Source organism: Colius striatus, chromosome 1 (genome assembly GCF_028858725.1).
Source record: "Colius striatus isolate bColStr4 chromosome 1, bColStr4.1.hap1, whole genome shotgun sequence".
NCBI classification, from domain to species: Eukaryota; Metazoa; Chordata; class Aves; order Coliiformes; family Coliidae; genus Colius; species Colius striatus.
Window position 1 is genome coordinate 169,862,999 of NC_084759.1, and position 15,708 is coordinate 169,878,706.

Consider the following 15,708-nt stretch of genomic DNA (forward strand, 5'->3'; position numbering starts at 1 on the left):
AAACACAAAATGAGAGCAAAACAGTACTAAGCCCAAAGCAGATATTGCTTGGTTAAGTTTTATTCCCTTGCATAAAGGGCAGCATCAGCTTTAGCTATCCAAACAAAATCTCCAACAGGTATAATTTAGGTGAGTCTTCTTTTGCAGAATCAGCACAGCTCCCTGTGGCTGCCTCTCTCTTCTGGCCACGTCGAAGCTGCTCCACTGCTGACAAGAAGCAGCTGAGCAAGGGCAGTCGATGGTCAGTGTGTTGGTCTTGTAACTCATCCCGGCAATGCCGCGGTATCTGTTTGCAGCTCCCTCTGCGGGCACTGCCAGCTGGGTTTTGTAATGCAGATAGATGCTGTTCCCATCTGCCCTCACCACCAAGGGCAGAGGCAGCCACCGCTAAAAGCAGCCTCTGACCTAAGGGTGGACATTAAACACCGAGATCCAAAGGAGGAGAAACGCATCAGGCGACAATCGACCCAAGGGAAAAAGATGATATAAGCAGCAGGAAATTATGTGCAAGGAACAGTTGTGGGAAGTATAGTGGTCACATGGCATCGATCGAATTCCTCTTTATAGAAACTGGTTGAAACAAGTCCATATGAAGGGAATTTACGTGGCACTAAGGAAACAAGATTGGACAAAACCTTAACCATGGAAAAGAATGAAGAAAAAGAAATGAGGTGGAAACTAGCACGCAAGAAGAAAAAGAGATATCCAGACCAGACAGGGATTAGTTTCTTCCACTCATAGCTGCTGTCTTGTCAGCCTGACACTGATCAGATTTTTCATCCTTTTGCAGATCTGAGTGCTGAGCTGTTTTCAGTTCATCCTGAGTGTTCTGGTGTCCATAGTTTTTCAGGAAAAAAAATTTCTTGGTTGTAAACATACGGAGACTGAACCAAACTGTACCATTTGGGACAAGGATCACCTCAAATCCCTTAAAATCTGGAAGGGGGCAACAGGACTGTATTTAAATCCAGAGTTTCAGATAAAGCCCTTCTTCACCCAAGTGTGAAAGATCGTTACATTAATATTTGGGTTAAGGCAGAATAAATGCTATTACAACTCAGTATTAATCCTTCCTATGAACAGCTTTTGCAAATCCCACTCTGTCATTCCCACGGTCAAAAATGCAGTAAAAAGTAGACATGAAGACATCTCCCAAAATCCAGAGCGGGCCGCTGCGTGTGGTGATGTCGAGAGACTGAAAGCCGCTCATGCAGAAGGTTTGGTCTTCAATAGACTCCTGGAAGGGAGGGAAAGCACATGCCCTTGCAGGTGCCTGCTCTAGCCCCGGCTCAGGGAGCCAGGGGCCAGGACCGGAGAGCGGGGAGGCCGTAGCCACGCACCTTTACAATGTATTGCTCTGCTGTCAGCTTGTACTCGTGGTGTCCGATCGTGAAGCTTATGTGAGGCAAGCTGGACAGTCTTCTGCAGTCTACAAGAAACTGTATGCCAGGCACTGATTGAGATGTTTGTCTTTTTTTAAGTACTGCCCTTTGAATTCAAGACTTTTGCAGCAGGTAATAGTGAATTTACCACAGAGCAACAGCATCAGGCTGACTTATGGCCCAACACTGCCCTCCAGCTTTCCAGCTCCTGCACTGGGTCAAACCAGCCCAGCAGCCCAGCTCATTGCCCCAAAGCTTCTGGGGATACAAGGCTGATTAAAATATCCTCATGAGCCCCAAAGGAAATGAGGTGAAGAGGGACTCTGATATCCCTCTTGTACAACTCGAAAACAAAATAAAGTATGTGACCCCTGCAAATCCGTATTAGCAAGGACCACTGAGCAAAAGTCCTTCAACACTCTGGCCTGGGCTGAGTGGAGGGAATTGCACCCATCCCACACAGCGAGTACTCTACGGCTGCAGCTCACCCCACTCCCTCCAGTAAATTAATGGTTTCAGGAAAAAAAACCCCAAATCAGTGAGGAATATAGCACTTTATACTTATACTCTGCCCTGGAGCAGGATTTAAAGAGCAGAAGAAGGACTAAACCCTGGCACAGTCATTAATTTCCATAAATAATACATTCACTTACAGTAACACAGAAAATCATTTCCTGGCCTTTCTAGTTATTTCATGAAACAACTGGCGTGTTAAATGGCACTGCAGAATGCTCCAAGCCCCAGAGGGATCTTTGCCGTAAACTGTAGTGTTTCAGAGGCTTCCTAGAAGGAAGAATCTACTTCTTGTTGTTAAACCTGCTTTATGAAAACACAGCCCTAAATCTTGAGTATACTTACCAGGTGTCATACCATTAGAAAAAAAACCCAAACCACGGGATACAGAGGACAAGGGTAACAGAGCCAGTGTAATGGTTTGCAGGATACAAGGGGTAAGACATAATTCATTTACATAGCTAGTACATCCAGAACAAGTTCATCCTTGCTGGAAAGAGATAAAAGTTCTGATATGGGTGCACCCACTCATATCAAGATAAATTTGACCCAATATACTCAGCCTGTCTGTGGTTTCTACACAAACAGTCATAGAAAGTTTTTCTCTCAGGATGCTGTTCTTTGCAGAATCTGAGAGGCTGGCTGGGTGCTGTTACATCAGCACTGGAGTATATAAAAGCATACTGCAACAACATGTTCACTGTTTGTATTACACTAACAAAATTGCATGGGAAATACATATTTCATCTATATCCATTAGCATGTACCATTACAGAAGCAAGTTGCTATTAAAGCGCACTCTTTGACATGCAGCTGAAAAATGGAATGAAAAGAAAATTTAAGGTTAACTGGAAAAGAATCAGAAGCCTCGGGAGCTACACAGATGGTGCTCTAACTTCTCCTCTTAAAAAGGAAGGCAAATTAAAGGTCCACTTTGCCTTTTTGCACTGGGTAACTGTAACAATTTCCTTCCAATTGTAGTTTTGGGTCAGGTTCAAGGCAACCGTGAAGTTAACAGAAGCTGTACGCAGTAGCTTTACTCGGGGCACTGGAGCTGTAGCTATGCAGTAATTACCCGTGGGAGTCAGCCAAGGGCCAGCAGTGAGGCACAGTAAAAATAAGCCGCTCTTTCCCCAGAGGCGGGTGAGTTTAACTGTCTGGGGTTTGTTATCTCAGCGCTTTAAATGTTACAAGGGTTTGGTCATGCCGGCTAAAAATTGCCAGCAGGGAGGTGCGAGGAGTGACAGAGAGACGTTCCCCACTGTGTCCCAGGGCAGGGCAGCGGGAAACCCTAACCTCAGCTCCTCACATGAGCCCTCAGATCACGAGAGGCACGGGCAGCCCAGGACTGCTGGTGTGGGGCCAGAGAGGCCATGAAATGATACATGGAGGCTCTTTTGGCAGGATGAAGTAGAGGTGCTCCTGGGAGAGCAGGCAGGGATGAGGGGACTGTCAGCAAAGGGGGATGCAGAAGACAGCAGGAGGGAAGAGAGAAAAAATAGTGGAGATCCAGAGAAATAAGGTTCAGAAGAGAGAAGAAGAGACAGCAAGGTCTGTTCCACTCGCTGTGTCTCATCTGGCAGGAGCCAGGCTGTGAGCATCACACCTGTGCATCCCTCCAGGGAAGCCCCAGCATGACACCGCCTGCTCTGCTGCAAGCTGTCACTGAAGCTATTGTGGGACTGGAACTGTGATACCTTTCCCTTTCCATCTGATGCTGACAGAGCTGGCCATCAGCACCAAACCCCTCCTGGCTTGAACAAGCCGATAGCTACAGCCAGGAACTTAGAGAGGAAGCGCTTCTCTTATTTTCCAAAAGAAAATTGTCTCTGATATAAAGTATGGATTAATTTCTCAAACTTATGCCACCATGATTTCCTTACACACCAGTACAGATGAGCACAGAAGAGGAGGGAGACAACTAGGAGGAGCCTCTGAGGCAACAAAGCAGATGGGTGAAAACCATCACGGCTCTGAGTTCAGTGCTGTCCTGGAAACAAGGCTTTCCCTAGGATGTTTCTGAACATTTATTTCAGTTATTTTCCCACTCTTTAAGCTCTTTGCACCAAATATCAGTTTATCTTCCTCTCTGTTTTCTGGATGTATGATTTTTACCTCTCCACTCCGTGCCGGACTTGCCCCAATATACTGCTGTAAGCGCCTGATTTGTGAAGAGGGGCCAGTGATAAGAGAAGTGCCTGAGTCAACGATGGCTTCACAGCCATGGGAGCAAAATGTCACCCGGCCCTGGATCTTTATGCTGTGAATGAAAAGCAAACATCTTTAAGCAAGTGGTATATATACTGTAACTGAACCAATGCATTACTCCAAGCTCAAGTACCAGAGCACAGCCTGAACTAGCTGCCAAGCTTTCCCAGTCTTAAAAGGAAAGAATAGTTTTAAAAGACAAGGAAGCAATGAAAAGAAACTGCATGAAGGAGACTTGTCATTTGTGGATCCACTTCTCTGTCTCAGGACTCCTACAGCCCTAATTGTTTTCCTCCTCACCCACAGGTATGTGTCTTCCTCCATTTACAGAGCAGGGGGAGGAACAGAGGAACACTGCCTACTTTCCTGGTTAACAGAAAAGATAAGGATAGGACCTAGGTGCTTTGATGACTCAACAGTCCACCAAAAGTCAACTTAACCACTAGTGTACCATGTTAAATCATATTAAATTTCATATAAAATATGAACATGTTCTCCCAGAAACCAGCTACCCATGGCACAGTACATTTAGAGAGCTGAAAAATACCTGTCTCATCCTGGCAAACCTCCCCTTTGGAAGGCACAAGGGTTAAACACTGCAGCCAAGTCCTCCTGTATCAGTATTGCTCAGTGTTTCTGCCTCTGTGAGTTTTACCTGGAGAGCTGAATTCCACTATGTATTTCATACATACGTACATTCATACATATATACATACGTACTTGTTCAGACGTATCTGCCAGTAGCTTTTCTCAGTGACTGGGACCCAGCGGATTGAACCTTTGTAGAGGGAATGGTCTATTCCCCCCAGGATCAGCTCACCACCATTCTCAGTGTCATCTCCTCTGAAGGCAGAACACAGGTTATCACAGATAGGGAAGTGTGCCAGCTTGTGCTGATGAGATTATACTTAAAAAGCAAAAGGAAAAACCGCAATCCTTTTTTAATTCAGATATGGATGACTGAAAGGGATTATTTCTAAATTATAACTGCCTACATCCCAGTGCAGAGCCTCCAAACAGCCTCTGAGAAGACCTACTGTAGGCTGTTGAGGGCTAAGATAGGCATCAGGAAGGACCAAGCTGAGCAAGTTGCTACTCTCACCTCCAAATAAACACTAGGCAAACTGGCAGGGTCACTGCTAGGTCCAGATGATGTAACAACATTTCTTTGCTGAAATGTGGCTGCTTGGGTGTAGCATGGCATCTCAGTTCACCTCCTCTGGCCAGAAGGAAGCCTCTGGCAGCTCAGAACACAGTGAGTAACCTTGGAACTTTTGACTTGTCTGTGACCAGTACCAACAGAATAACTGTCTGCCCAGAGAGTCATGGTCCTCCTAGCATGTTTTTTCTTTTCACTCCATATTTTTCAGAGTCAAATTGTGAAAAAAAAAAAACAACCAAAAAACCACAAAGAGGGAAATTCCTTTCTAGAACTGAATATTTATACAGATGACTGGTTAAATTAAAATATACTGAACAAGTAAACAAATTAAAACAATGCAAATATATTTGCTCCTTTTTTGGCAGTGTCACTTGAAAGACTGACCGTTTCAGGTAGAAAGAGAAGACTGGCTCCTCTACCAGCTTCTGGTTCATGATGCTGTCAAACACAGGCAGAGTGTTCCCCACTGCTAAGGAAGGGTAGCCCAAGCCCAGCACACCATCGAAGTGGGCAAGGGCAAAGGTTAGTCCTGGCTCAAACACCGACTCGCCAAAGTCTTGTCCCTTGATGGAGATGTTACTTATCTGTTTGACACAAGTGAAAGCAAGGAGACCATCAACTAGATGAAATTAGCCATGGTTCAGAACCATATCAATGGATTTTTTTAATTTATAAAGCCTGGGTAACCTCATGTGACTTGCATCGACATAGCAGGTAACCGCTTGGCAGGTGGGCTGCAACGATTCCTTTTAATACCTTAATTCTGTGGATGTTTTTTCATAAACACAGGAGAGGACCCAAGGAGGTAAGCAAAAAAAAAAATGCAGAATAAAATGTTAGGGATTTGTCCCTAACAGCAGAGGTGCCAGAGCAGCACCCACACCTCACAGCACCGGCCTTGGTGACACCTCACCCTGCCCTTGCCTAAACCAGGGAAGGTTTTCCAGGGCAAAGCCAGTATCTGAACCGCCCAGAAAACCTGGAGGCTGACACCCATTTTAGGTGGATGCTCACCTGCAGCGTGTCTTTGCCAGAAACGCCCAGAAGCTGTCCCGTGCCGTACTGCAAGGAGAAGGCTTCCCCTTTGTGCTCATACGAATCCGACTTAAAGGACTTAAATTTCTCGTGCACCCCTACACAAAACAAATGTGCACCAAGGGGAGGTCTCAGCAATGCACCTGCTCCTTGATCCACCACTGACTGAGATGGAGGTGAGATTTTTGCTTGTCTTACAAGGAAGATGTTGATGGAAGTGCCTGTTCCCCTGCAAGCAACCCATTTTTTCTGAACCTCGGAGGTTATTTAGTGCTTTAAAGAAAAATGGGCATTTCCTCTGCTACTTTTATCTCCCTTTTTTTATTTTCACATCCTTCACACCAGGCACCTCATGGTGCAGTGGGACACTTTGGAGTTTCCCTGGCTGCAGGGTAGCACGGAGGAGCAGAGATGGAGCAGCAAGACAGGGAGAGGAGAGGAGAGGAGAGGAGAGGAGAGGAGAGGAGAGGAGAGGAGAGGAGAGGAGAGGAGAGGAGAGGAGAGGAGAGGAGAGGAGAGGAGAGGAGAGGAGAGGAGAGGAGAGAGGAGCCCTTGGGGGGAGTTTCAGACCTTCCCCTCCCAGTTCCCTGCTGCAGGCAAGCTCCTGGGGGAAGGAGAAGCGGCCAAGGTACGCGAGACACAAGGAGTGTGAAGAAGGGTAATGTTTCTTACTGCACGCTTCGCTGATGCAATAAGCAGAAGGGACCCAAAAATTGGAGGAGCCGGTGTCAAAGACGACAGTGAATCTCTGGGGCGGCGTGCCGACGCTCACAACTCCATAGTACTGCGCCTGCGGGGAGGAAGGGCCTGGTCAGCCCCGCGCTGCCTGCCTCTCAGCGTGCTGTTCCCGAGGAACAGGCAGGCTTGGCAGCACCACACGCTTTCCCACAGCGATGGGTGCAGTTTCACTTAGACATAAATGCGTGCCACGTGGAAGCGTGTCTGGGGCTCCACTCCAGCTGCATTTGTAGCAGTGCAGCATATTTAAAGCCTTTTAAGCAAACATTCAGTCAGATTCCCCGTGAAGTCAACAAGCCCTCTCACATCGACTTCAGTGGTGGCAAGGTCAGCTCTCACACAATCACATGGGCATTCAGTCAGCTCCCAGCTGATGCCAGCAAGAGATCAGTGATGCAAAGGCAGCACCACCTGCCTCTGCCAGTGTCAAAAGGTTCCAAGACCCATGGCACAGAGGCTGTCGTATGGCTGGGTTGCTTCCTTTGTAATTAGCAGCCACCAGCAAGGCAAAAAATGATTCTGTTGCCGCAGGCTGTATCCCGTGTACTGAACAGAGTTCATCCAGCGGGTAAAGGAACCACTGACCATCCTTGGATACCAGTTGAGGCTAGAGATAATCTGTGAACACGGGAATGCTGGAGTGAAGAGCTTATCCACGTCCCAAACCTAAGTGTCTAAGTGCCCATATCTGGCCCTGGAAGAGCACTTCAGCATTAAGAGACCTATTTTTAGGAAGAGGCATTTCTGGAATTCAAATGCAGATAGAAAACCAATAGCCAGTGCCAAGCCTTCTGTAGCAATACAAATATTTGAACACGTATCTTCAAGTGCACACTTGTTAATTAATACACTGAATATAGTTTCTGACCTCGGAGTTTATGGTCTGAATGAGATAATCATGAAAAGGCAAGAAAGGTCACCATTTAAGAGAATATCCTGCTATGCAGCAGGGTTTTATTCCTTCCTGTATTAAACAAATCTACCATCAATTAAGTGAGGCAGCTCTAAAACATGTTTGTCAAAAAAAAATCCTAAGAAACCAAACAGAAAACCCTCAAGCACCCTGTAGTGAAATCTCTACAAAACTGTTCCCAGTGCTGGCTGGATATGTTGGGAAACTGGGTTTTGGTTTTTCATTTTGAGATTTGTCTCTCTTTTATAAGCCTTAGAGCAGGGTGAAATATTTCAGACTCCTTTGTTCTTCACACACACCTCTAGCTCATCCTGACGTATTTCTTTGTGGTCCTCAAGTATCAGGAAGTTCTTGTTCAATTAATTTGGTTTTCCTTTTCCTTCACTGTTCAAATGCAGCCACAACATATCTGCAACTCAGCTTTCCTTTAGATAAGCACAGCAGAAGAACCAAACAAAACAGAGACCATCCATACGGACAAAGTGCTAGGCCCAGGAAAGACGGCTGACACAATGGCTGACCTGCTGACTTGAATGTCTGGGATCCAGTGAAATTTGCATTTTTCCTTTTTCAGTTTAGATGGTAAATTCAGACAGGTTACTGTAAGACCCAGATCAGTCTCCATTATTTAATACACATTAATCTCAGAATGTAAAAGCAGAAGAATAAAAAGTCCACTTGGGTCTTTGTTATCACTGACTTATAAGTTCATGTGATCAGACAAATGAGATTTGAGGGATGCAAACATCCGAGTTTCTGATAAATAGAATACAGCTGAATGCAGTCATTGGGTTCTGCTACTAAAAACCCAGTCCTGAACCAAGACTGATACAGGCAAATCTTCCACTTTTGTTTGGACAGCCAACCAAGTCCAATACAGATGTACAGAAAAATAAAACTTGACGCAGGACTTCCACCGCTAGATTACATCGATCAACTTTCTATCTGGGTCCCATGCTAATTAGATCCATACATGCTTTGTTTTGCAGACCAGCAAACTAACTTTTTTGTGGTCTAATATCTATCTTGCAGAACCATCTGAAGCCCCATCATTCCACTGAGAAACTAGATTTCAAATGTTCTGGGAGAAATGCCGTAAAGAGAAGAGCGAGTCCTTATGATTGCATTACCGAAACTGTACTTACATTCATGTAATCATACAGCCTTTCTGAAGCAGTTCCTAGGGACAAAGCAACATCTGCAGGGAAGCAATGCAGGTACCTCCGGGCAAAAATGTCAGGGTGGTGATTCCTCCAAAATTCCTCTAATTCTCCCTTTTCCTTCAGTTGTGTCCTGATAGATTTGAATTGAGTGAGAGGGACTCTACACAGATAAAACAAACACACACACAAATTATCTGGTTCTCCTTTCTAGAGCTCTCATATGCTCATATTTCTTAAATTGCTTTCCTTTTTTGTGACCTCAGGTAGCAACAAGCACAGGTCACTGCAGGAAGCCAGCTGAGACTCCTGCCAGCAGTGCTAGACGTGTTTTCTTACCTTTCCATGGCCACGGTGAAGGGGATGTAAATCACAGCTAACAGTATCACCCTCATGGCTCCAAGCAGCTGGGAGTCTAATGACACTCATTTACTCAGAATTCCCTTTTTTATACCCTGTTGTCAGCTGTTTGCCAGGTCAATCAATCACAGAAGGTCAGTGCTTTGGCAGAAAACTGATTCAGTTGCTCTCGCAGTAACCTCTGGATTGTGCAAATAGTGATGTCCAGTGGAGCTACTAAGGCACAGATAACCAGGGCACAGCCTAGACCAAACAGACTTTTTACTAACAACCCTTAATGTCTTTTACATAAATATAATACACGGGGTGAGCTTTGCTCCTGTTAGTATGAGAAAGAGGAGCTGAGCCAAGGACCTGTCTGGTTCCCTGTGAGTAACCTGCTTTTCAGGCTTGTTTTAGTGACAAGTGGCCCAGAAGTGTCCAATGCAGAGAAAGAGGAGACAGTATATAACCGTTTCCCTTCTACATGGGGGCATTTCAGCAGGGCTGTGCAGACAGACGTTTGATTGGGTTGTGACAAATCAACTCCTAACAACCAAAATTTAATTCCCAATTTATATGAGAGCTTCCACCTAAACATAAACGTGATTGCCACCCCAAAAAATGGGTCTTAGAAGTGGCTTTATACACATTTCATCAAGACACTTGGGAGACCTCTCTTTGATTTCTTTTCCTGTGAATTTCATGAGGTTAGCAGTTCCAATTCCTACCTGACACTTAGATTCGAGTCAAGCTGGCAGAAAAAGAACAGTGTCAAAAAGATACTCTGACAGAGAGCGACCCCAAACCCATTAGCTGCCTGGGAGGAAGCTCAGCACCGAGCCTGCAATTTACTTGGGAGACTTTTTGGATCTTTCCTCTGCACAAGAAAGAGCAGCGAGTAATTACATCCTTCAGTCCGGCATACATTAAAGCTGAATTTGAATAATCAGTCATTTTTGTTCAAAAGACTATGCTAGGATGCTGCACAATGGTGAGCAATACGTGCCCCTCTGCAACACACCACTCATTTAAAAGAAACTGCTCACCATGGGAAGGTGAACTGGAGCTAAGTAACCTTCCCAGAAGAGAGCAGATGTGTGACAGTGCATAGCAAAGAATGAATGTCAAGAACATGGAGGAGGCAGAAGTCATCCTCCCCTCCAGCGACAATGCTCCAGTCAAGACAAAAACAGCAGAAAAACCTGAACACACGGTGTGTGTGAGAGAAGAAGGCATCTAAATGCCTGTCTCAGACTTTAAATAAATGTAAAGCAAATCATTAGCAGCATATACTACAGAAATCCTTGACAATTGTTCCTTCGTGTCTCTTCCCTTGCTGTGTCGGGCTGATCAAGGAGATGCACAAGAGCCTTAAAATCAATGACTTTAGAGCTCTATTCATTAGTCCAATGGATTTTGAAGTATATGTTACCTACTTTGAGAGGGCTACTCAAAGCCAGCAAAGGCTGAGCCTGGTGTCATCACACAGCTGTGTGCAGAGCTTTGGAGCCGAAAAAGCATCAGCATCTCTGTTCTAATATTTTTGTTTTAAAAAAATCATACAAGTCTCAAAAATGCAGGTTTTATATTGATTTCCATTTTATTGTGATTTTTAATCTAGCTATGAGCACTGTTCCCCATTTCTTGTGGACTCAGAGGTTTCACACAAGTTCTCAGCAAGCAATCACATTGTCTGGCCCTCAGTCATTCCAGCCAGTGAGCTGTGGGAGCTGGGTGCTGGAAATACAATGTGTGGCCATCTGTGAACTTTCTGAAAGCAAAGGCATTTCTCAAGGAGCCTACACGTGCCACCTGATGCACAGCAGACCAGATGTCACTGCCTCTGGCAGTGCAGAGTCACTTTGACAAGAGCAAGACAATGTCTGTGCTGAGCACCTTTATCACTTGAACTTTTCCTCAAATGCCACAAATGCTTCTGGGAAGTCATTCATGTTGGAGGGCATCAGGGTAACTTTGAAGACATGAAGTGGCTTCCACAACGCTGCCCTGGGTCTACCAAGGGGACTGCCTTTGCCTTAGACCCTCCACTAGGTCGCTAACTCTCAGAAAGATCAAGATTGCTGATTTTATTGCAAATGCAGCCTTTTAGTATCCCACCACACGAAGGTTATTTTTACCCAAACCCTCTGATCTCACTGCGTGTTCCAAGCAGGCATTCATTTAGCCAACAGAGGTACAAAATGCAGCAACAAAAGGTCATTGTGACTTTTTTTGATAAGCTGGAATAATGATTAAACAACAATGCAGATGATTTGGAAGAAATTGTTGCCTGTAGCTTAAAAGTGTAATTAAGTAGAAATAATTCAAATGGGAAAAAGAAAATATGCATATCTGTGTCTATAGACATAAGGTATGTTTCAAAGTTCTTTCTCTCCATATGGATTATTAAGAAAAATATGCTTAAACTGTGTTATGAATATACTCTTACCCAGGCTTTTATCTTGTTATGATCATCGGGATATCTGAAGAAATTTGTCTTTACTAATGGATGTAAATTCATTATTATTTATGCCAAATGCACTTGTTTTCCCACAGCTTTAGCGAGGTGGGGATCCTTGCCTTTAGAAGGTATCACAATTGTTCAGAAATGAAATGAATACAAAAAAAGACCTGATGAGGGCCATGGGAATATTTTCCTAAAAGTGAGACCACGTTCCAGGGTAACTACCTGTGATATCCAGAGATGACATGTTCCCCACAGTGGTCCTCTGGCAAGGCATGTAGTGTTAAGGCAGCAGAGAAGTGGCTACTCTGACCTGCTCCTTCAGTGCAAACTGGCCCTTGCTGCTGGGATGCTTCACCTAACATGTCCCACCTTCTGTCATCAGAGAGGCTATTTTCAGCACCTCTATTCCACAGCACAGCCAGAGATGACTGAGACATGTCTTTGTTCTTCAGGTTTGATACTCTGCCCAGCTTTTTCATCCAAAACTCATGTTATGGCACTCAGGTCACAGTACTTGCTGGTCCCAGATGCCCTCTCTGTTGTTCTCCTCTCCCAGGAAACCCTCCATGTGATTCATAGCACCACTGCTGCATGGCACAGTCACTCATCTGGATGGGAAAAGACTAGTAAATACCCTATAGCCTATACTGATTTGATAGCTAAGAGCTGCTTTACATTTGAAAGCAAGTGATAGTAGAGAGCTCTCTATTACCAGATTTGAGCAGAGATCCAGAAGCCACCTTTCCTGTTTGATACTGCCTTTTCCTCAATCTTCTGTTTGCTCTGCCTTGTTTTTCCAAGACTACATGGCTCTCAGCAATCACCTGTTTTGGTTGTGTAGCACTCCAGAAACTGACTGCAGATTGTTTGAAGAAAATATTCTCCCTAAATTATGGTAAGTATGGAAAATGACAACAATGAGCTGTAGATACCAAAGCAGAGAGCCAGCTGCCAGAAAGGCTATTTCACCTCAAAACACTTTGCCAGCTTTCACACTCAAAGATCATGGTAGAGACACAGCCAACACACAGATAAGCCAATCCCCAAGAGAGCTTAAAACACCAGTAGTTCAAGAAGTCAAAAGTATACACAGGTGTCTACATGTGGGGAGGCTCCTCCCAGAAATCAAGGGTGCTCCTGACCTGAATAGCAATAGATCTTTCTGAGAGGAGGAAGGGAGCAGTTTAAGCTGTCATGTCTAAACAGTAATAATTTTAAACATCATATTTCTCTCACTCATAACAAGTGCAAATCCTGATAAAATTGAATCCATGGCAATTTCTTGACATGTTTTGGTATGGACACAGGAACTGCAGAAGCACAGTCACAAAGCAGCTGGAGAACACCCCTGGCAAGTTGGGATAATGCACATATTAAAGGAGGATTCAGGCAAGAAACAAAACAGAATGTAATGAAAAAGTCCCTGCATAGTCAAGGGTGCCAGAGGCTATAGTAAACACCGTTAAATTAGGAACATAAATAGTAGGACAGCTCAGGATAGCAGTTTGCCAAGTATTTGTGTCAAGACTTTAAGATAAGTACTGGGTGGCAAGCTACACTCTGGAATTATGTATTTGACACCTTCAAAGTAAATCCCTAAAAGTGCAACTCGTCTAGAAAGTCAGTCAAGTCTTGACAGGTATTTTAAACAACAATTTGATTACATCCGACGTTTCCGCTGAAAGTTTCACGAAAGCTAAACATCTGAGCTTACAAATTTGGTCTTCTGTGGTGTTTACTTTCCTGAGCCAATCCCTGCAGCCACCACCGGCTACACACACAGCAGAGTGAGAGGTGAGGGGCTGGGGCATCGGGGTGACAGTCTACGGCAAAATCAGAGAATATTCACAGTGTGCAGGAAGAGGCAGGAAGGAATGTATCTGGAGAGGGGCGAGTGGGAGCATGGGTGAGAGAGGGAGACCTGCACTCCAAGTCATCCTCTCTGTAATCCTCATCACCAAACACTAGTTCAGTTATCAGAAACATTTCAGAGCCCTTGAGATTAATGGCTGGTGCCATGTAAACAGAGCTTTATATTGGAAGGACAGAGTTACTGGCAGGCCAGCTTACAGCAGGACAAGACCAAGGCAGCCCTTATCCTTTGCAGTCCCAGCAATCCCCAAACAAAGAAAGTGTCAGGATGGGCAACAGTCTGAAAACCATTGTTGCTTTTGTGCCCTCTAAAGAGTGTCAGAAGTATCTCCTGGAAGACCTAGAAGAGATGCCAGTGGATAAAATGGTGGATTTGAGCGGCAGGCAGCTGAGGCGGCTGCCTCTGCACATATGCTCTTTTAGGGAACTGGTCAAGCTGTACCTGAGCGACAACAACCTGAACCATCTGCCTCCTGAGCTGGAGCAGCTGCAGAACCTGCAGATCCTGGCATTGGACTTCAACAACTTCAAAGCACTGCCCCTAGTCGTCTGCACACTGAAGCAGCTGTGTATTCTCTACCTGGGCAACAACAAGCTCTGCAGCCTGCCCCTCGAGCTCCGGCTTCTGCAGAACCTCAAGACCCTGTGGATCGAGTCCAACTGCCTGCAGTGCCTACCCGAGGTGGTGTGCGAGCTCAGCCTGCTCAAGACTTTGCACGCGGGGTCCAACGCACTGCGCGCGCTGCCCACTCAGCTGCGGCGCCTGCAGGAGCTGCGCACCATCTGGCTCTCAGGCAACCTGCTGGCCGAGTTCCCCCCTGTGCTCCTGGACATGCCTTTTCTGGAGGTGATCGATGTGGATCGTAATTCCATCCGCTTCTTCCCCAGTCTGGCTCACCTCCCTGGCCTGAAGCTGGTCATCTACGACCACAACCCCTGCAGGAACGCACCCAAAGTGGCCAAAGGGGTGCGCAGGGTGGGGAGATGGTCAGAGGAGACCCCTGAACCCCGCAAGCGGTCCGGGGCAGTGATAGAAATCACGCTGGATGAGAGGCCGTCGCTGCCTCCTGTTGCCAAGTCTGAGCCAGAAGCGTAGCCCTGCTGAAGTGTCAGCGGACTCACACCACCCCCCAGCCTCTACTGCTGGTGTCCAGGGAGCACCAGCCGCCCGGATAGACTTCAGGAGGAGGTGCACTAGCTTAGAGCTAGGTGACAGCAAAACTCTCTGGTACAGACATCCATGTCTGTGCAGCACCCAGCACTCCCTCTAGAAAAAAGACTTCCTTTCTTTGCCCTTCTTCTCATGCGGGGACCACTCAGCGTTCACAGCAGAGATGAAGACACAGTTTAGATGTTTTTTACGAGTGGGTCATACAGAGCACATATAGACTCACTGCTCTTCACCCATGGGAAGCTCACGGACTTGCTCCTCTCCCACCTTGCTGAAGCATCCAAGCTCTGCTGGAAGCCTCTGTTACAGGTGATTGCTGCTGAGAATCACAGCTCTGAAGTAACCTCCAGTATTCGTCTTAAATGACTTACCTGAAACGCAGCACCAGCTTTGAGGTTTCCCTGCCCGCCACGCGAGCCGCTCCATCAAGGACTCAGCACGTACGTCCCAGTAAGCTCTCCTCTTACTGCTTCCCCTCCCTCCTGCAAAATCTGCAGCCACTCTTGTGTTATTGCTAAGCAGCATTTTAAATAACGGTCAGGAAAGCTAGAGGCTTTGCTGCTAGTTTTTACACTACCAACAGCGGTGCCTGTAATTAGTAAAGGGAACATCAAAGCCCAATGAAAGCAGTAAAGCCAAGAGAGCTGCAAAGGACTTGCATGAATGAAACCCAGGGCTGGGAGCTTGCCACTACAGGCTTACACAGAATTTGAAGCTGAGGCAAATTGCTCTCAATAGACTTCAG

General features: G+C 45.8%; 2 protein-coding genes across 2 annotated transcripts; one reads left to right on the forward strand and one right to left on the reverse strand.

Annotated features, from left to right (window-relative positions):
- Positions 1-1,063: 1,063 nt before the first annotated feature.
- On the reverse strand, positions 1,064-9,506 carry LOC104563394 (cathepsin E). The gene is made up of 9 exons (XM_010209833.2): positions 9,451-9,506; positions 9,097-9,274; positions 6,973-7,090; positions 6,280-6,398; positions 5,650-5,849; positions 4,824-4,946; positions 4,011-4,155; positions 1,341-1,439; positions 1,064-1,237 (listed from the first exon to the last, which is right to left on the reverse strand). Exons 1-9 carry the CDS (start codon positions 9,504-9,506, stop codon positions 1,064-1,066), a joined length of 1,212 nt encoding a protein of 403 aa, XP_010208135.1.
- A 4,554-nt stretch (positions 9,507-14,060) lies between these two features.
- Positions 14,061-14,888, forward strand: LRRC10 (leucine rich repeat containing 10). The gene has a single exon (XM_010209834.2). The coding sequence runs from the start codon at positions 14,061-14,063 to the stop codon at positions 14,886-14,888; it is 828 nt and encodes a 275-aa protein (XP_010208136.2).
- Positions 14,889-15,708: the final 820 nt, after the last annotated feature.